This window comes from Eptatretus burgeri, chromosome 11, assembly GCF_056783735.1.
Source record: "Eptatretus burgeri isolate ZD-2024b chromosome 11, Ebu_testis_v1, whole genome shotgun sequence".
NCBI classification, from domain to species: domain Eukaryota; kingdom Metazoa; phylum Chordata; class Myxini; order Myxiniformes; family Myxinidae; genus Eptatretus; species Eptatretus burgeri.
The window spans coordinates 92,086,687-92,108,593 of NC_140971.1; the positions used below are offsets into that span (position 1 = coordinate 92,086,687).

The following is a 21,907-nucleotide window of genomic DNA, read 5'->3' on the forward strand; positions in this document are numbered from 1 at the left end:
TCCTTCAGCTTCCCCCATCTGGTCCTTGGTTCAGCCCTCACTCTCTTCCTCAACCTCACCTCTAAAGTCATCCTACAGACCACCAATCGATGCTGTCGAGCTACACTCTCCCCTTCCACAACCTTACAGTCACTAATCTCTTTCAGGTTGCATCTCCTACTTAAGATGTAATCCACCTGTGTGCACTTTCCTCCACTCTTGTATGTCACCCTGTGTTCCTCCTTCTTCTTGAAATACGTATTTACCACTGCCATTTCCATTCTTTTTGCAAACTCTACCACCATTTGCCCTTCCACATTTCTCTTGTTGAGACCGTACCTACCCATCACCTCCTCATCCTCTTTATTCCCTTCCCAAACATGTCCATTGAAATCTGCTCCAATCACCACTCTTTCATCCTTGGATATACTCTCCACCACTTCATCTAACTCACTCCAGAAATCTTCTTTATATTCCATCTCACACCCCATATGTGGGGCATATGCACTGATGACATTCATCATCACCCCTTCAATTTCCAACTTCACACTCATCACTCGGTCAGACACTCTCCTCACTTCCAATACCCCCTTGACATAATCTTCCTTCAGGATTAACCCGACACCATTTCTCCTCCCATCCACACCATGGTAGAACAGTTTGAAACCACCTCCAATGCTCCTCGCCTTACTCCCCATCCACTTGGTCTCTTGTACACACAGTATGTCCACCTTTCTTCTCTCCATCATATCAGCCAACTCTCGCCCTTTGCCAGTCATCGTCCCAACATTCAGAGTTCCAACTCTCACCTCCACACTTCTACCCTTCCCCCTCTCCCACTGCCTCCGGACTCGCCTTCCCCATCTCCCACTGCCTCTGGACTCGCCTTCCCCATCTCCTTCTCCTCCTTCGCCCAGCAGTAGCACAATTTCCACTGGTACCCTGCTGACCAGCGGTACCGGTGGCGGTCGTTGGTAACCCGGGCCTCGACCGATCTGTTATGGAAATTCGTTTTGTTGTCCGCATAATGATTTGGCATAGGTTTTTACGCCGGATGCCATTACCTGACGCAACCCTGGTCGCCTCTTACGACACACAGGGATATGGTACACCTATTCTAACCTGGGCATACACCGGGCCCAGTACAACTGGTACTCATTTCGCCGACCTCGGAAGGATGGCAGGCTGAGTCAACCCCCTGGTGTATATATACATATATATATATATATATATACATATACATATATATATATATATATATACACATATATATATATATATACATACACATATATATATACACATATATTAATTCAGTGTCCCAACGAGGCTTGAACTCAGGACCTTTTGGGTCCCAAGCCACTGCCCTAACCACTGCGCCAACACCAGGCTTTGACTCACTATATATATATATATATATATATATATATATATATATATATATATATATATATATATATATATATAAATATATATATATATATATATATATATATATATATATATATATATATATATATATATATATATATATATATATATATATATATATATATATATATATATATATATATATATATATATATATATATATATATATATATATATATATATATATATATATATATATATATATATATATATATATAGTGTATATATATATATATATATATATATATATATATATATGTGTATATATGTATATATGTATATATGTATGTGTATGTGTATGTGTATGTGTATGTGTATGTGTATGTGTATGTGTATGTGTATGTGTATGTGTATGTGTATGTGTATGTGTATGTGTATGTGTATGTGTATGTGTATGTGTATGTGTATACTATGAGCACCCTCTGCCTGTAATGGTGAGCATGAGCCACAGATTGTGTCTCACACGGTAAAACCATATAATCTGCAAAGGCGAAAAGACTACTGTATCTGCCACCCAGACAATTGTTCCCACCAATGCAAACCAAAAATCCAGAATGCAAGTGCTATTGGGTGGAGATGGAGACCAAATTGTGTGGAGCGTGATGAAGCGCTCCCACCTGATCTCAAACGAATGTAAGTCCCGTACATGTGCAGACCAAATCATCGTCTTCAACCCAGAGGCTTCAGTCCGGTCACTCATGTCAAAAGCAGAGATTTAAGGTCATCATTGGTTAAACATCAAACAGATCCACGATTCTGGATTTCAGGCTTATTTGCCCTCATTATGAAGGTGCATCTTTTATATTTAAAAAAAAAACAAAAATCAAAACATTTAAACAGCTTGGGACGTGCATCTTGACCCAATGTCCAAAGCACACAGTCCAACAAGACTGTCCCATTGGCATACACATGCCCCTCAGCCCGAAGGCTGAAGCACATGGTCAAACACACACACACATCCTAACCCCAAAGGTTCAGAAAGCATGGTCATACAATTGGACCCCTCCATAGGAGCGAGTCTCCATGACTTCAATGGCATGCCGGCCAGAATTTGGACTTATTTACCCTCATCAGGACAGTATACCGTATAAATATCAAACCAATGATGACCACATTCGTCGTTTAAATGCTATCAGTGCCCTCTGGTGGCGATGGTGACCATTACATGTAATGGTGAGGGCCAAAAACGAGATATAGCACGATATCTCAAAAGGTTGTGGATAGATTCGGACAAAACTTTGTGGGCAGATTGAGTGTGTGACAAGGAAGAATTGATTCAATTTTGATGACGATCCGGATCCGGATTCGAGAATTTCTTTCGTGATTCCTCATCATTGAGAGATGTGGCCAAAAACGACGCATAGCATGATATTTTATAACCTTGTGGACGGATTATGACAAAACATGGTGGGTAAGTTGGTAGTTGACAAGAACAACCTGCTTGACTTTGGTTAAGGTCCGGATGCAGATCCGGCCTATCAGTGGGATACGAAACGTGATCTGTTCAGTCTCATGGAGGTATGCGCTCTACCGAGTGGCATTCCAGTTCATCAAGTTATGTTAAGATTAATGTTAAGGTATTACCTCCACCACCGAAGGTGGACAGGCGTTGTGTTTTCACCACTACCTGTCTGTCTGTTTCTAACTTGGTCAAAGTATTTCGCCAAGTATGTTGCTCTGTAGCATCTGTTTGTTTGTCTGTAATACGATTTTTGTCCACAGTTTTGAAGCAATCATTGTGAAGGTTTCTGTGTATGTTGGTGACTGGCCAAGAATATGTATGGCTAGTCATATATATATATATATATATATATATATATATATATATATATATATATATATATATATATATATATATATATATATATATATATTGTTGCAAATTCGCGCCCGCCGGCGTGCGAGCGGCCACGTAACTCGAATCGCGGCACGTCGCCCACCGGACGGACAATTCTGTCATGACCCTCTCGGACTAACGCCGGGAACTAGTCACGGGTGGGCCTTTCGGCCTCATCACGATCGTACCAATCGGCCCCCCGCGTGGGATAGGGTTGTTCGCCAAATTAGACCAACCTAAGTACCCACATGGAGGGTAGACTGGGCGATCGCACCTCGCCGCAGGTTGACTCCGGACACGGGCCACTTAAGCGACCCGTTCCGTACTATCGGGATAACCGAGCGGTGTTAACGTCGGCCTCGACGGTTCCGATTAATTATCGGGCGTATTAAGCCCACGACCAACCCTTTACATGAAGCAAGATGGGGATTCAATTAAAGAAAAGACGAAGCGAAACGGGAAAAACAGTTCAACATGAGGCACATTTATTCCGCGGCACATGGAAAGCACACATATACAATTACAACAATTATGCACCAAAAGCAATTGCAACAAAAGAAACACAACAATGCAGATCTCCTACCGACTACGCGAGCACACGGCAACACTTACACAGTTTTACTTTACAGACGGCGCCGACAACACATATACTCAAAAGCAAAAGAAAAGGGCCACCCTCAACGACAAAGGGACAGACGGGGCCTGTGGGCGCGAGACCGGGTGGAGCCTACCCGTCTTGTGATTAGCCGCAAATGTGGCGGCGGTGCCCCGACTCAGCACTCCTCCGCGGGTTTCGTTGGCACTGCTTGGAATGGGGTGGGAACGGGGCCCCCTTTCCGCACTATCTCAGCGCGGGGGGGGGGAAAGGGGGGAATTGTTGATGCTCTGGGGAAAGAGGACAGCTGGCTTGCTTGGGTCCCACGATGAGCAACCCCACTGCGACCTCGACCGCGCTCCCGGCTTCCCCTCTCTGCAGCTCCCCGACAGACTCCGAATCCCGACAGACTGACTCTCCTCCAGACCCGTCTTGACTGCTGCTGCCACACTCTGCCGCTGCCACACTTCTCCAACTCGCCTTGACTCTTCTCCAACTCCCTTGACCGAAAAACTCTCTGCCGCTGCCACACTTCTCCAACTCGCCCGAGCCCAAAACTGACTAAATTCGCCCCGCGCTTGGCGCTTTATAGTACGGCAGGAGAACCCATATGCAAATTTCTGGATCAGAACGAGCTCGGGGGTGGAGCCACGCTCGCCCATTGGACGGAGAAAAAGGGGCGTGAATCTCCCCTGATCCTGGAATTTGCATATATCGATTCTACTCCGACACGCTTGGAGGCGGGGCCAAATCGCCCCACGCTTGCTGATTGGACGGATCAGAAGTGGGCGTGTATCATTCCTGATCTGACTTCTCCTCGGAAAGGCCGCTTTTTGCACCCGCGGCTCGGCGCGCGCCCTGTACGAGTCCAGGACAGCCTGACGCTCGGTGCCCACAAGCGGTGTGGGAATGGCCGCAGAAGGAGAGGCGAAGGTGGTGGAGGGTCTAAAGTGGCGGTCCCTGGCCACGGTGACGCTTGAAATGGCGGTGATGCGATGTTTGCGGGAGCGAGCTGTGAAGGTAAAGGTCGTAGCTGTTGGCATTGTTGTTGTTGTGAAGCGGCGTTGCGGTTGGTGGTTGTTGTGTGATGGCGGTTGAGACGTGGTTGGTTCAAAATAAAGAAAGAACAGAAAAACGGCTATCTTAAAGGGTCGCAGCCCGAATGAATCACATTTATTCCCTCTAAACAACGGGTTTGGGGCTAACTACACATGTACTTACAGCGATATCTCAACTACGGGACCTGAATGGTGGTTTGCGAATTTCCTCAACTAAAACACTATATATATATATATATATATATATATATATATATATATATATATATATATATATATATATATATATATGTATATATACATATATACATATTCGAACCCCACTATGGATACATGGTTTCAGTTTCTTAAAGGAATACATTTAATGAAAATCGGTGAATAATTACAATGGACAACAATTGAAGAAAAAGGTAATGATAATAATAATAATTAAATGATAAATCCTAAAGTTGAGGCACCTCTCACACAGACTCAAATACAGACAACGGGAACACAAAATTAAAAGAAAAACCCTTCCTTTCAAGTATTCTTAGCATGGCCTGGAGCTGGTGTTTGTGGAACTGGAATCGAGGCGCTCCTATTCACACATGCAGATGCGCACAAAATGGCGCTTCTCTCGTCGCGGGACAAAAACATACCAGGCAATCCGTGAGTGGCACTCCACCCCAAAGCTCAGAGCCCCAGTTTAACGGATTCCTGTGCTCCGATTGCCTTCACCGACCCAACCAAGAGCCGAAGGCCAGCTTCTTGCTTCACCACACGAGCAAAACCACCTCATCATAAATTCAATGGTCATGTCGTCCTCCTCGGCATGCGCTCACCCTCCGCTCTCGCCTCTGACTCGTTTGTGCACTCTGCCATCCTCTTGTCCTATTTAGTCGGAAGCCTCCCACAATGCACAAGCCTACTGAGTCCGAATGCCTCTCAAAAAGTGCCAGCCTAGTGATCACGGCTCTCCACCAAAAGCGCCAGCCTGACCTTCCTCTTGATCACGCCTATCCTTCCCTCTGGGGCGTGGCCTGCTCACCCCCAACCTGGGAAGGTGGGGCTTCTGCCTGATCGGCGAGCTTCTGATGTCACGCCTATCAATCGACCCTCGGGGGCTTGACTTCGCTTGTTGTCAACCTTTGAAAGCGGGGCTTTCTGCATGTTTGTTGTGGTATTAGGGACGTGTTACCCACCTTTATTTCATCCATTGGGACCATACTCTGTGCAGAGCGTTGGTGCTGCTGAAGCAGTCTCCTTGGCTATTGGGCACAATCCTGGACGGTACGCCACTCCGACACAGTATATCAGCATATGCTGGCATTCATTTTGCCGACCTCAGAAGGATGACAGGCTGAGTCAACTCCACCTGATATTAATTCAACAGCTGAGTTGGATTTGAACTCAGGACCCTGGGATCCTAAGCCAACCACCCAAACCATTAAGATTAAGCCAACACCAGGCATACCGTTATTGCCGATCTTGAAATATAAAAACATAGGGGGGGAAAAAAAAAATCACAGAGGGCAATGACATACTGGGGAATTATTCTTACTCCCTTGGCTAATTAACACCGCAACACCCACTGTGTGGTAACATGTAAAACTTTATCTCACAGGTTCCCTACTGAGTTACATCGAGATTTCTCCGACACGTCCATGGTCCAAGCAACTCTATGCAATGCTATATTTCCTTCTAAATTCCTCCATTCTACCCACACAATCGTAACAATATATATATATATATATATACACATATGAAGACCACAAGGGGAAAACCAGAGATGTCACTTTTTATAAATTTCAGGGTTATTGCACCTGCCAATAGTTGGCAACATAAGGTTTCCTCTCACAATATTACTTTAACAAATAACCAGGGGTGTCACATAATTTATATGGTATAAAGTTTAGCCGTGCAATGAAAAAACAAGTGTTGTCAAAGCTGAACAAGTAGAAACCCAGAGTTGTCAATACTTTACTCCTGGTTATCTCCCTTTCATTCATGTTAACTGTTCCACCATAATATTCAGAGTTGAGAAACTAAAAAATGAAAGGTTGTAAAACTTTCACAGCATAAACTCTGAGCACTACAACAGCCTATTTGGTTATATCATGGATCTATTATTTTTGATCACAGGTTTTGTGTTCTGCAAAGTATTAAAATTCAAGTTTTCACTCAGATAAGATTGTCTTTCTGCGTCATTCATGTTAACGGTTCCATCATAATATTCAGAGTTGAGAAACTAAGTTATAAAAGGTTGTAAAACTATCACAGCATAAACTCTGAGCACTACAATGGCCTATTTGGTTATATCATGGGCTCCGTAGTTGGTGCATATCGTGGTTCAAGCCTGGTCAAACCTTTATTGTGACTTTTATGGGACCCACGCCGTGGCTTAATGGTTAGCGCATCTGAGTACCCATCCTCATTCGATGTACCCACCGCCCAATCAACCTGCTTAGGTATATGAGGGAGTCACATGAGGTGACTTCGGCTGTCGCGGGGGCGGTTTATCCTTGGTTTTCTCCCGGTTTTCCATCATATTAAGTAGTACAGAGTAAGAAATGGAGAATCCGTCGTCATATAAGCGAAATACCCTTGAGTATGGCGTTGAACACCGATCAAACAAAAAAAACAATGACCGTTTAATGTTGAAAAAGATAATCTGTGATCACCAAAGTCATGTAATGTATGCTAATAACCAACAAGCATGAATTTGCCACACATCCTGGGATAAAATTGCATGGCAATTATTAAACAAGGGAATAACCAGTGATGTCAGTTTGCAACATTGATTCGTTCTTTGCTCTTAAATTAAATAACACAGAAGCTTGGCAAATGCTCCATGCTTAATTTGATCGGCCAATGATCACTCTTCCTTTTACTGGAAAATAAATCGATATGACAGTTATTAAACAGTCCACCAAAGTCTTGAAACTTTGTTTTTCAGTTTCTTCAAAATTTACTTATCCTGACATCTTTGGTTTTCCCCTTGTGGTCTTCATATATATATATATATATATATATATATATATATATATATATATATATATATATATATATATATATATATATATATATATATATATATATATACATATACATATATATACATATACATACACACACACACACACACACACACACACACACACACACACACACACACACACACACACACACACACACACACACACAGCAATGGGCATTTTCGGTTAGGATCCAGAAGGAGATAATGGAATTATTTAAGTGATTCTTTATCATTGAGTGATAGGGCCAAAAACGACATAGCATGACATCTAAAAAAAAAGTTATGGACCGATTCGGACGAAACTTGGCGGACAGCTTGTGTGTGAGACACGGACAAATCGATTCGATTTTGGTGAAGATTTGTATCTGGATTTGGATATGAGAATTTCTTTAATTCTTCTCGTAATTCTTCACCATTGAGAGATGGGGCCGAAAATGATAAATAGCATGATATTTCAAAAAGTTTTGAACGCGTTTTGCCAAAACTAGTTGGATGAGTTGGTTAGGTGATAAGAACAAGCCGATTCGATTTTGGTTGAGGTCCGGATTCAGATCCGGCCTATCAGTGGGTACTGAACGTAAACGGTTCAGCCTGGCGAAGGTGTGCGCTCTCATGAGTGCTATTCAAGTTACCTCTGCCACTGAAGGTGGACCAAGGTTATGTTTTCACCCTTGTCTGTCTGTCTGTGAACAGGATATCTCATAAAGCATATATCTTTTAATGAACAATACATTATACATGTGATAACTATTGACAATAATGCAAAGAAATTTTAATGGGAGAGATGATTGATGCTTATCGATCAATTATCCCATCAAAATTGAATGCTCGAAAATAAATCTGTGTTCCTTTTACATGTTTCCGAGAATACAACTGGCTGTTCATCACACGATTGCTTAAAAGGGTAGCCGCATTGTATTCGAACAATGAGATAACACTGGCTTTTCTTGCAATGCCCCTAATTTGCTCTGGCACATTTCTGAATTCCTCATACATGATAATTAATGTGCTTTGGCACCTAAATGACAGCATCTCATTCCATGAAAGGGCAAGATTTGATAATTAGGATAGAAACCTAGACAAGTAATTATCAGGTTACTTTCAGCACCAAAGTTGTCGTGATATAATTCAAGATCAGCTGCCGTTTTATATAAAACCTGTATGATCCCTTTGGCACGACGAAGGAGCCCCGCATGCTTTGGACCACAATGAACAAGTACTGTACAACGAGTCTCTCTTTTGATGCTTTTTATGTACATGAGCTCAAACGAAGAAAAGGTTTTGATGAAGTGATGAAAAGGATTGAGACAAATGCAGGAACTTGGAGGTTTTGTGTTATGGAAGATGTCAGAAGAGATTCACGCGTGGCTTTATGGGATCATGAAAATTCTCCAGTGGTGACACGTAGAAAATCAAAAAATATTTGTGTGGCCAAAACAAAATGTGGACATTGCAAAGCAAAATATATTAAATCATGATGTCATAGGGCTGTAGGATAGTCTGGAGGTGTGCACACTCGCCTCTGAGCTGTCTAGCCTGGGTTTGAATCCCGACCCAACTCTAAACTGTCATCCTGCATGGTATTTCGCAGGTAGGGTGATAAATCAATATGTGTGCTGTCTTTCAGATATCCTACTATATTAAATAAGGCAAGTGTGTGTGTGTGTGTGTGTGTGTGTGTGTGTGTGTGTGTGTGTGTGTGTGTGTGTGTGTGTGTGTGTGTGTGTGTGTGTGTGTGTGTGTGTGTGTGTGTGTGTGTGTGTGTGTGTGTGTGTTGTACATCTGAAAATCATTAAAAACAGAGCTGCGGCAATATCCACAAAATTTTGCATCGGTGTTGGTCATACCCAAGGTCGGGTCATGGGCAGAAAAAAAAATAATAAAAATTTTAATCTCCCCCACCTGCGACGACTGGCGGAGACAACTTACGATTTCCACCTGTACACATGTCACAGTGCAAGTGGTTTACTGACCCCTGGTGCAGGCAGGGGGATTATTAGCGACGGCACATGCAGTGCCCTCTGTCGGATTATTAGCTCATGCAGTGCCCTCTATAGATCAGAGCAGGAATTTGTAATTTGTTCATGGTACCAGTGATATCTCGCTGACTCTTCACAAAGGATGCCTGGGATATTTAACATCTTCCAACTGATGCTAGCAGACGGGACAGCTGTTTATCATCCATCCGAGGAACGGCACACACATTGATGAATCACCCTGCATGGTATTATTTATTTATTCATTTGTAGCCTATGGCTGCTTGGATGCATCATTTTCTAGGGGCATGGCTGTGCCACTGATACAACACCCCGTTACCAGTAAGTTGGTACAAATTTTGCTGACCTCAGAAGGATGACAGTTTATAGCTGGGTTATTATTCGAACCCAGGCGAGACAGCTTAGAGGCGAGTAAGCGTACCTCCAGGCCATCCTGCCAGCGTCCTCACACCCACCCTTCCGTACCATGCCACCAGAGATGTAAAACTCCAATTGAAGATGTCTTTAAAAGATTTATGTGAAAGCAAAATGTTGATGCATGTCACCTAACTGGGAGGTGGAGTATGATACATTCCAGGAAATATGAGACTATTTATGGCAAGATGGGTCAAGAATGCTCGTAAGCCTGAGAATGTGATTATTTGGTCTGGCACATGGTGATGGAGATTTCTTTGCAAGTGTGAGATAGATCCTCATTATCGGCTGCTCCTCACCCAACACCAGCTGTGAAACTGAAAGTTCCTTTTGATACCCTGTGTAAGGCACAGACCTACGTGAGATTCACTTCGGAAGAGGAGTGCTTGGTTGGAGTACACGCATGGTTATGCAAACTGTGAGTAACAACCTTTTGGATTGATCGGTTATGATCCAGAACTTCCTTCACAACCACTGAGGAGGCTCCACTGCAATTAATTAATTTTGACCAAGTTCATATGATGGACATAATTGAAGTGGATCGCAATCTATGAATTTATTATTCTGAAGAATAGTTTGTGTGTTAAGTCCATACAGTGTGCAATAGAATGCAATGAAACGTTCTTGAGGTTCTCTCAGATTCTTAAAAGTGTTTCCCAGAAAATTGATATGGTCATTGTCTGGATCTGTCAGTGAGATGTCCATTACTGTGAACTCTGCTTTTTCATTTTCTGCAATACAATTAATCACATTGTTGGTGATTGTGGACTCTCCCAAATATAAACCTTTCTTTGATCACTGTGACATAACTTTGGGTGTTTAGTTTATTTCTATCTACTCCATTTATTGTATATTTTACAAGATCCAAGACTTCCAGTGAAGATTATACACACACACACACACACACACACACACACACACACACACACACACACACACACACACACACACACACACACACACACACGAAACTAGAAGGACACTCGGTAGAGCGCATACCTCTGCCAGGCAACGTTTGATACAGATACATGAGAACATATTGGGCCCAATACATTTTTGAAATATCATGCTATATATCGTTCTTGGCCCCATCTCTCAATGGTAAAGAATCTTTTGCCTTAAGTTAAATAATTAATAATTCTCGTATCCGGATATGGATTCAGATCTTCACCAACATCGAATCAATTCCTTCTTGTCACGCACCCAATCTGTCCACCAAGTTTCGTTCGAATCTGTCCACAGCTTTTTTGAGATATCTATTATGCTATATATCGTTTAAGTCGTATCTCAATGGTGAAGAATCACTTAAAAAATTATCGGATCTGGATTTGGATAATCACAGAAATTGAATCAATTCTTCCTTGTCACACACCCAGTGTGTCCACCAAGTTTCGTCCAAATCCATCCTCCACTTTTTGAGATATCGTGCTACTGTATAGATTGTCTTTGGCCTCATCTCTCCATGGTGAAGATTCACTTTAAAAAAATTAGAGAATCCAGATTCTGATCTTCACCCAAATTTAAACAGTTTGTCCTTATCACACAACCAACTTGTCCACTAAATTTCATCCGAATCCATCTACAACTTCTTGAGATATCCTGCACACAAACAGATAAACAAGAAGACGTAGTGCAGAGCACGACCCTTTCAAAATGCAGAAAACAAATTTGACCTCAAAAATAATTGGTGCTGGAATTTAATGACCAAATATGAAACTTCTCTTGAAATATCAAGTGAATTGGATGAAAATTGATGATTTTAGAAATCTCACCGAAGTTGTTGACCTTTAGTCTATGTTGACCTTTTGACCTCAAAAACAATAGGCTTCTTCCTTATGACAAACTCTACCATGTGGTGAAGTTTCGTGAAGATAGTTTTAAAATTGTGACTTGTAGGCAACAAAGACAGACAGACAGAAAAACAAAATCGACTTACCAACATACTTGAAAATTTTTCAATTTTACAAGTAACAAAGAAGAAAAAGACGTTGTGCAGAGCATAATACTTGCAAAATCCACCTCCCCCCCCCTCTCCAAAGGTTGCCATGGATACACAAAATGTCCATTTCATGAAAATTAAAATTGACAATCTGAATCATAGTTCAGGTCAATCGGATGAAAAAAAAAATTTGAATATTCTTCAGATTGAAATTGATCATTTTAGAAGTGTCACCTTAAGTTGACCTTTTCACCTCAAAAGTAGGTGGTTTCCAAACTTAGTGATGCACTTTGCAATTGCTGCTTAATTACTTGCAAAATCGAAGATTCTTGAAGTATATTGATCAGTCGATTTTGTTATTTTGTCTGTCTGTCTGTCTGTCTGTCTGTCTGTCTGTCTGTCTGTCTGTCTGTGTGTCGCCTGCATGTCACAATTTTAAAACTATCTTCACGAAACTTCACCACATGGTAGAGTTTGTCATAACCAAGAAGCAAATTGTTTTTGAGGTCAAAAGGTCAACATCGGACAAAGGTCAACAACTCAGGTGAGATTTCTAAAATCCTCAATTTTCATCCGATTGACTTGAAATTTGAAGAGTATTTATATTTCAGGTCACTGAATTCAACAGGCCAATTATTTGAGGTCAACATCGACCAAAAGGTCAACATAAGCCAAAGGTCAACAACTTAGCTGAGATTTCTAAAATCCTCAATTTGCATCCGATTGACTTGAAATTTGAAGAGGATATATATGTTTCAGGTCACTGAATTCAATGAGCCAATTATTTTTAAGATCAACATGGACCAAAAGGTCAACAACTTCGGTTAGATCTCTAAAATCCTGAATTTTCATCCCATTGACTTGAAATTTGAAGAGAATTTGCATTTCAGCTCACTGAATTCAACCACCAATTATTTTTGAGGTCAACATGGGCCAAAAGGTTAACATAGGCCTCAGGTCAACAACTAAGGTGGTATTTCTAAAATCCTCAATTTTCATCCGATTGACTTGAAATTTGAAGAGTATATTTCAGGTCACTGAAATGAACCACCGATTATTTTAGAAGTCCACATAGGCCAATTTTCTAACGTTGTCAATTTTCATCTGATTCACTTGAAGTTTGAAGAGGAATTGCATATTTGGTCATTGAATTCAACCACCAGTTATTTTTGAGGTCAAATTTGTTTCATGGATTTTGAAGTATCATGCTCTGCACGACGTCTTCTTGTTTTCAGGTAAATCAGAAGAAAATTGACAATTTTTCAGATAAAAGTGATTTTAGAAGTTTGACCTTGAGTTAACCTTTGACCTTTTGACCTCAAATAGTTGGTTTCCCAATTCAGTGACATAATATGCAAATCCTGTTCACCTTTCAAGTCAATTGGATGGAAAATGACGATTTTAGAAATTTGACCTCAAGATGATCTTTGACCTCAAAATCAATAGGCTTCTTCAGACTACTTCTACAACTTGGTAAAGTTATATGATGATTGGCTTATAATTGTGACCCGTAGGCGATTGACAAACAGACAAAAGACAAAACAAGAAGAAGACATTGTGCAGACCACTATATTTGCAAAATCCATAAAACAAATTTGACCTCAAAAATAATTGGTGGTTGAATTCAATGACCAAATATGGAAATCCTGTTCAAATTTCAAGTGAATCGGATGCCAAACTTTGGGGATTGTTTGTGCTTTTATCCTTTTAAATAGTGAACGTCAAGGTTCAGTCGGGATTTGAGCCACCGACCTCCCATAATCAGAACGAATGCTGTAACCATTACACCATCAAGTCTGGTACTCTCTGAAAAGTCATAGAAAAATTAATATGATATTGTTTAATGAGAAGCCTGGTGTTGGCTTTGCGGTTAAGGTAAGTTAAGACTTGGGACCGAAGGGTTCCGAGTTTGAGCCTCTGTCATTGAATTAACACTAGGTGTGGTTGACTCAGCCTGCCATCTTTCTGAGGAGGACTTATGCAAAACGATTCTGTTCATTTAGCAAGCTTGTAGGTTGAATTATATTCCTTTCTCTCTTTAATGGACAAAAATGTGAAAGCTATTGATTCATTAAAATAAGGAAAACTTGTACTCAGTAACATTACAAGAGAATGAAGAATGGTGGAATGTGAATGAGGAAAGCGAAGCGAATGAATGGGAAAGGTGGAGAAAAGTATGCGAATGAAGAAAGGGTACATCGACCCAAAACTTACTCGTTTGGTACTGTCCATTGCCTGTAGTAGCGTTGTGTTAAGATCTTCCAGAGCAGAAAAGACGTCTGAGAATCTTCCAAGGTGCCAGGAGAAGTACCCTGATGATGCACAATTTCCAGGTGAATATCCCATGACATCCCAACAGGACATCCCCACAAATTGCTGGAAGGGATGAATGCTTGCTAATGAGGATTACCACTCGTGATTCATGTCGTCTTTAACACGTTGCAATTATGACAGCAGCAAAGAAAAGCAGTTAATGAAGATCATTTTGCAAAGAACTACCCACATACTTACCGCACAGCTCATCTATGTCCAGGTTGCTTGCAAAATAGAAAGAAAAGGACATCAATTGTGCGCACATTGTCAGATGGGTAGGTTGCATTAGCATCTGTCTGCATTGAATAATTTGCAAGCAGCAGAACTAGTTATAAAGCATTTCCAATACTGTACCAGAAAGCAATGTGCATAGATTGCAAAAAACGAAACAGTGCAAGCTGAATACCTGGAGATAAAACCTGCCACCAGTTACTGTGGAGGCTTCGGAATAAGGTGTGGAGATGTTGAGTGGCCTATGAAGGTTTCAACAAGAAAAACTCTCGGATCAACTGTCATTTTTTTCTGGGTGGGGTTAACAAGAGTAGAAAAGATCATGGTTTTAGATTGGGGGTTATGTGAGAAGGTGGTGAACAGCTGTTGATGGTGTACCGTGTCCCTGCAGAAACTTATGGGGCACAAAGCACGGAAAGAGCAGAGGGTTCAAGACCATAAAGTCGGTGGTAGAAGACAGAGAGACCACCGAACTGGCTGCAATGGGAAAGTGATAGACTCAGCTCCGCTGTGGGAGATTTTGATGACCTTGAAGGTCTTGGTTTACACAGCATCAAGCCAAGCAAGGTGTGAGGCAGGGGAGCCAGCCCAGAGGGGAGAGTAGAACTCCATAAAGTTATGGGTGAAGGCCTTGTAGGTGGATAGGAAGTACTTCGTGCGACGGAAGGACACTTCGTGCCAAGGACTTTGTACGATGGAGGATGCCCAGTCGGAGACTGGCTTTGGAGGCCAACTTTGAAATGTGGTTTGCTCAAGAAAGATTATTGGCTGATAGTGACACGCAGGAGTTTGAGTGATTGAACTTTCTTCTGTTCTAAATCTTCAGTATACCGTGCCAATACCTTCGGTAATTTAGTCTATGTATAAAGAATAGTTTTTTCCTTGACAATAAAAGACAACTGTGGATCACCGCTCTGTTTTTATACTTTGGACATCGTCGGTTCGATATCGACAATGCCAAGCCCCCACCACTTGGTGCAATATTTCTTGGCTCATTGAAGGCCGAGCTTCACAATTTGCTGGAAACTGTTTCGGGAAGGCAATCCATGAATATCTACATACACAGTAAAATATGCTTACCAGTCTGTTTCTGTCTGTCCGTCCATCACATATTGTGAGATTCTGTCATCACACGAGATTGTGAATTAAACGTTGCTTCGTCATTATTTAATTTTAATGTTATGTGTGTATATATATATATATATATATATATATATATATATATATATATATATATATATATATATGTATATATATACACACACACAGTAGACTAGGCGTAAGTCGGCAGCGTGTAACTCGTCACTTCGCCTAAGTCGGCAGCGTCGAAAAGTCCCGAATTTATCTCATGTTAAATCCCTTTGAATAAAGGGTCATCCCTCTGTAAGTCGTCATCTCTAAGTCGTCACTTCCTCTAAGTCGTCAGATGTTGTCCGTTCCCGCGTAATGGAAACTCAAGTAAATTACCATTCCTAACTCGTCACATGGAACTGCTGCCTCGTGAGAAGCCCGATTTCATGGAATCGTGATGCTCGCTCATTGGTTTACACCGCCAGTGATGGGCTATTTATAACTGCGTACACACGTTGATCGCACTGCAGGCAGGATAATGGCGACTAAGCGTAAGCTTACAACTAAAACCTACCAATAAATATACGACATTATCCAGTTTTGTGAGGCAAACCCACTGATGAAGAAAACAGCCATAGCTGAGAAGTTGGACATCAAACAGCAGACATTGAACGATATCTTGAAGAATAAGGGCAAGATATTTGGACAAGTGGAGAAGATCGCAAGGCCGGTGGTAAGTGTGAAACGCGTGAAATGTGTGTCCTTTGAAGATGTCGATGACGCGCTCATCATCTGGTTTCGGCAAATGTTGGCTCAGCCAAATATTCGGTTTCGGCCGATTCGGCCAAATATTCGGTCGATACTGTCTTTCGGTGGAGGATTGCCCAGACAACATCATGGAATACAATGACCGGTTTGAGTCCTTTCTCATGCACCAGATGCCCAAGAGTTTGAGGCAGTCAAACATCACGGATTACTTCGCGAAGGAGTAAAGGATCGATCGAGCTTCGTGTTGAAGTCCGATCATGGTTTTATATTGGCTTGTTTTGTACATTACCGCACTCACTTACACATAGGCATTGAGTGGTAATCATCACCACGATGACTGTGTGTCATGTAATTTGTCACCATACCATCACCGATGATATACGAGTTGTCTTGCAGTTGTTCATTATCTTAACTTTTGATAAACTGATTCATGAATTCCATCTTTGCTTGATCACTTTCTAACTCACCAATGAACCCCTACCTATGCCCCGAGGATTGCGTTTTCCTTTTGGGACAATAGCCGGCTCTCACACGTACGTGTCCAGGCCACGCGCGACTTCAACCTTCACCCCACAGTCATCATGAATGTTCGCATATGCGTAAGTCATCACATTTCTAAGTCGACACTTTTTTCTCCTAGTATACTGTATATATATATATATATATATATATATATATATATATATATATATATATATATATATATATATACATATATACATATATACATATATACATATATACATATATACATATACATATATATTGTTGCGGCTACGGAAAGCGAGACACCTGCTTGCCACTCAGGGGGATTAATCCCCGGCTGTCCTCGGTAGAGCCGGACCTGGGGCCACCGCTCATAATTAACGTTGTGGTACGGTGGGTTGTTTCAGAACCACGAACGCCACCCAGTCAACCACGAGTTCCAGTGTCCTCCATCTAATTATTCCGTATAACTAGAGGTCACGTGGTTACCTGAGCGGGGAGCACGCCCTCGGCAAAGCACCAATGTTATCTCGATTAGATTCTAATTAGGGCGGCCGAGCGTTTTAACCGCTGGTGCATGCCGACGATTTTTGGTCAAATCTGTGGTAGTTACCTTCCAGTCTATCTACGTTCGAACAATGCCAATGGAAGGAAAGGACAAACACGGACACGTTGGAAATCGAAGAATGATTCATTAATGATAAAATAAATAAATAAAAATAACTTTTTATTTTCTGATGTAAATAAATGAATTAATTTCAAAGCAAAATCAATCAAAATGCCAGGAAAGAGACAAAGAGCAGAAAGAATCTGTATCATGCCCCTCGGCACTCCAGGTAAGCCATATGCACCACACACATGCACACGGACATTCTTGTGTTTGTCGTGTTTCCTGAATGAGTCTACCACTCTGGGGAGGAGCTTCGACTCAACGCCGACGAGAACCAACAAGCCTGATACACATGTCCGTGGATGTTCCCTCTCTGGGGTGGATTGGTCTATAAAATTGAGAATTCCAATTCTCTTTCCAGTATTGGCTGCAGTACAATCCTTTGGAGATGTTGAGGGCTGTAACTTTGCAAAGCTCATGCCTAATAGGCAGAGCTGATTCAATTGTTTAGCCAGAAGAGCCTTTTAAAATATAGACATGGCTTTTTTGGGGGGGCAGGGGGGGTGGTTATATACAGAGTTAAGGCTCGTGGAAGAGCTAGTACATTGAATGGATCAGGACGTAAGAAGACAAAAGGAACAATACAGAGAGAGAAAGAGAGAAAGAGAGAAGCAGGACACTAACAGCAGAGTTGAAGGGGGAGACTTGGTCAAACAATGGGTCTGTGGAGGAATGGGGGGCAGGAAAGGACGCATGAGGTGGACAAGATGAATACAGAAGAAAACTGCCAGGAGGGAAAACTGGAAACCTGGCAGGTGGAGGGCTTGGAGTTGGGTGGAGGGAGGGGGTTTACGAAGGAAGAAAAGATCATGGTTTTGGATTGCGGATGATCTGAAATGGTGGGGAACAGCCGTCTTGAAGACCTGGGGAGACAAATGAGATTGAAGTGAGCAAGTGTAAGTTGGTTCCACAGGTGGGAAAAATTATGAACAAATGAGTAGAGGTGAGCAGTGATCTTGGATTGATCCTGAATATATTTGTGTGTGTGTGTGTGTGTGTTAAAGTGGAGCCTCCAGCTTTAGCTACAGTCTGTGAAAGACAGAACCACCCAGTGCTAAAAGCAGTGTCAGCTACTACCCACACTGTGAGTCACTCTGCAATATTTTATTTTTGTTCACATTGATTTAAGGCCCACGGAGGAGCTTGGACATAAATCAAATGTCGGATATTTCATAAAACATCCCTTGAAAGTAAAACAAATGTTTCAAAAATGAATGAACTGCAGGTAATTTGTATAGAATTATTGCTTTGTTTGTTATGTTATTGACAACAAATGGGTGTCTAACCACAATTACAAAAACAATGTTATCAAAGCATATTATTAAACATAATATATTGATTATAGAATGCGAATCTCTACTCTCAAAGTTGGTTGAAACAACTAAAGAATGTCGACGCTTTGTTGTTTGAACACAATAAATAATCATCTCTCGGTGCCTCCATTAAATTGTTTGTATCTGGAAAATCCTTACCATCAGGGATCTCCACTTTGCCAAATACTCTCAGAAATGTCTAATGGAGGCCTAAAATGGTGCCAAATTCCAACCATAACGACAGGTGCCAACAATTATCATCGGTCAGTAATTTTGTATTTGCGCTGAAACAGAAAGTCACATTTCCTCACCATCTGGTCTAAACAAGCCGAACATGTCCATCCCTTTAACAATTTCGTCACATTAGTGCCACTGGTGTCTGCTCATTAATTTTTATGATTGATCATCATACAAATGTGGATATTTTTTGTAACTGGCATGACTTCGAATTTTCATTCACTCTATCTCTCTCTTGAGTGCAGCATGTGGCTGATGGTTGCATCATTGGTTGGGACGTGGCTATGCCGCTGATGCAGTGTCCCCCTTACCTGTACACTGGTTCTCATTTTGCCGACCTCGGAAGGATGACAGGCTGAGTCAACCTCCAGGTGTATTTTAATTCAGCGGCCAACGGGCTTGAACTCAGGACCCTAGGATCCCAAGCCACCACCCTAACCACTAAGCCAACACGCCAGGCTTACTTTCATTCACTAAGAAAATGAAGTGTTGAAGAAACGCATCATTTACATGCATGTACTGAACTTGACATGCACTGTCAGGTACTCACAAGGAAGTTGGTGTGTGCTAACATGGAAAGATGGATGAGGAATAGGAAGGTGTGTGTGTGTGTGTGTGTGTGTGTGTGTGTGTGTGTGTGTGTGTGTGTGTGTGTGTGTGAAGATGGATGAGGAATGGGAAAGGGTGTGTGTGTGTGTGTGTGTAGACTTGTAAGGGAAAGGGTTGAGAAGTAGATGACAGTTCTATGCACAGGGGATGGCTTCCAGGTGTATGTTACATCTCTCCCAAGCCTTTCAGCCTTATGATGTTATAATCATCGGCAGAGCCAGGCATTCTAAAACACCTGCCCCAATCCTTCCTCCCCTTTGCTGCCTGCCAAACTCCACTCATGATTCTTGTAGCCGGATCCAGATCAGGATCTGGATCTTCACCAAAATCTAAATCAGTCTGTCATTGTCACACACCCAACCTGTCCATCCAGTTTTGTCTGAATCGTCCACAACTTTGAGATATCCTGCTCAAATAAAAAAAATTAAAAAAAAAAGAAAGATGTCATGCATACATCTTTCTTGTTTCTTTTTTCTTGTTTTTTTATTATGGATCATTCTTGGGTTTTGTTTTCCTTGTTTTTTTATGGATCTTTCTTGTTTGCCTTTTAATAGATTTCCCATGACATATTGTGAAACCCGTAAAATAATTGGTGGTTGAATTCAATGACTAAATATGCAACTCCTCTTCAAATTTCAGGTCAATCGGATGAAAATTGCAAATTGTAGAAACTTGGCTGATGATGACATTAAAAAAGTAATTGGTGGTTGAATTCAGTGACCTGATTTGCAAATCTTCTTCAAATTTCATGTCGATCGGATGGAAACTGAGGGTTTTCGAAATATGACAAAGATGTTGACCTTTGGCCTACGTTGACCTTTTGACCTCAAAAACAATAGACCTCTTGTTTGTGACGAACACTCCCATGTTGTGAAGTTTTGTGAAGATGGGTTTAAAATTGTGGCATGTAGGTGATTGACATACAAATAAACAAACAGAATAACGCACAAGACCATCCAATATACTTGAAAAATCTTCGATTTTTACAACAAACAAATGAAAAATCACTCATCGAGTGACACTTGGTGAAATGGAATGGCACTCAGTCGAGCACATACCTCCGCCAGACTGAACATGCACTTTACATTATGTATCCCACTGATCGGTCAGATCTGAATCCAGACCTCAACGAAAATCGAACATGCTTGTTGTCACCTAACCAACTCATCCACCTAGTTTTGTCACAACTCGTCCACAACCTTTTTCGATGTTGCACCTTATATATAGTTTTTGGCTTCATATGCCTGGTGTTGCCTTAATGGTTAGGGTGACGGGCTTTGAATCCTGAGGTCCTGAGTTCAAATCCCACTTGGTTGTTTAATTAATACCAGGTGGGGTTGACTCAGCCTGTCATCCTTCCGAGGTCGGCAAATTGAGTACCAGCATGCTGGTATCCTGTGTTGGAGTGGCGACCCATCCAGGATTGAGACTGCTTAGGCAGCACCAATGCTCTGCACAGAGTATCCCTCAGAATCGCTTCAAAATTAAACAACTCTCATATCTGGATCCGGATTCGGATCTTCACCAACATTGAATCAATTCTTCCGAGTGGCACTCCCAACCTGTCCACCAAGTGTCGTGCGAATCCGTCCATAACCTTCTGAGATCGTTTTGGCCGAATCTCTCAATGATAAAGAATCACTTGAAAATTTCTCAGATCCGGATCCGGAATCGGATCTTCACCAAAATCCAATCAATTGGTCTTTGTCACACGCCCAACCCGTCCACCAAGTTTATCCGAATCTGTTCACAACTTCTTGTTTTTTCGCCAAGTAAGAAACAGACATGGGTGAAGACATAACCAAAAGACATAACGCCAACACCTTCGGTGGATGGAGGTAATTATTATACTGTAGATAAAAATAATTAACTGTACTGTGAAGCTGATTAATGCAATGCAACTGTTGTGTTTTTTAGAAAATCTTTGCATCACCTCCCCCAGA

General features: G+C 41.6%; 1 protein-coding gene across 7 annotated transcripts in view; it reads right to left on the minus strand.

The window, feature by feature from the left end:
- LOC147017654 (N-terminal EF-hand calcium-binding protein 1-like) overlaps positions 1 to 21,907 on the minus strand; it is a 101,754-nt gene that overhangs the window by 70,926 nt on the left and 8,921 nt on the right. For 5 of the 7 annotated variants that reach the window (XM_085847394.1, XM_085847395.1, XM_085847393.1 and 2 more), the window contains 2 exons: positions 14,778 to 14,803; positions 14,481 to 14,578 (listed from right to left, as the gene is read on the minus strand). In XM_085847394.1, coding sequence (XP_085703520.1) covers positions 14,481 to 14,578; positions 14,778 to 14,803 — 124 coding nt within the window. The remainder of the gene's footprint in view (positions 1 to 14,480; positions 14,579 to 14,777; positions 14,804 to 21,907) is intronic. The other 2 variants (XM_085847397.1, XM_085847398.1) reach the window with 1 other exon arrangement.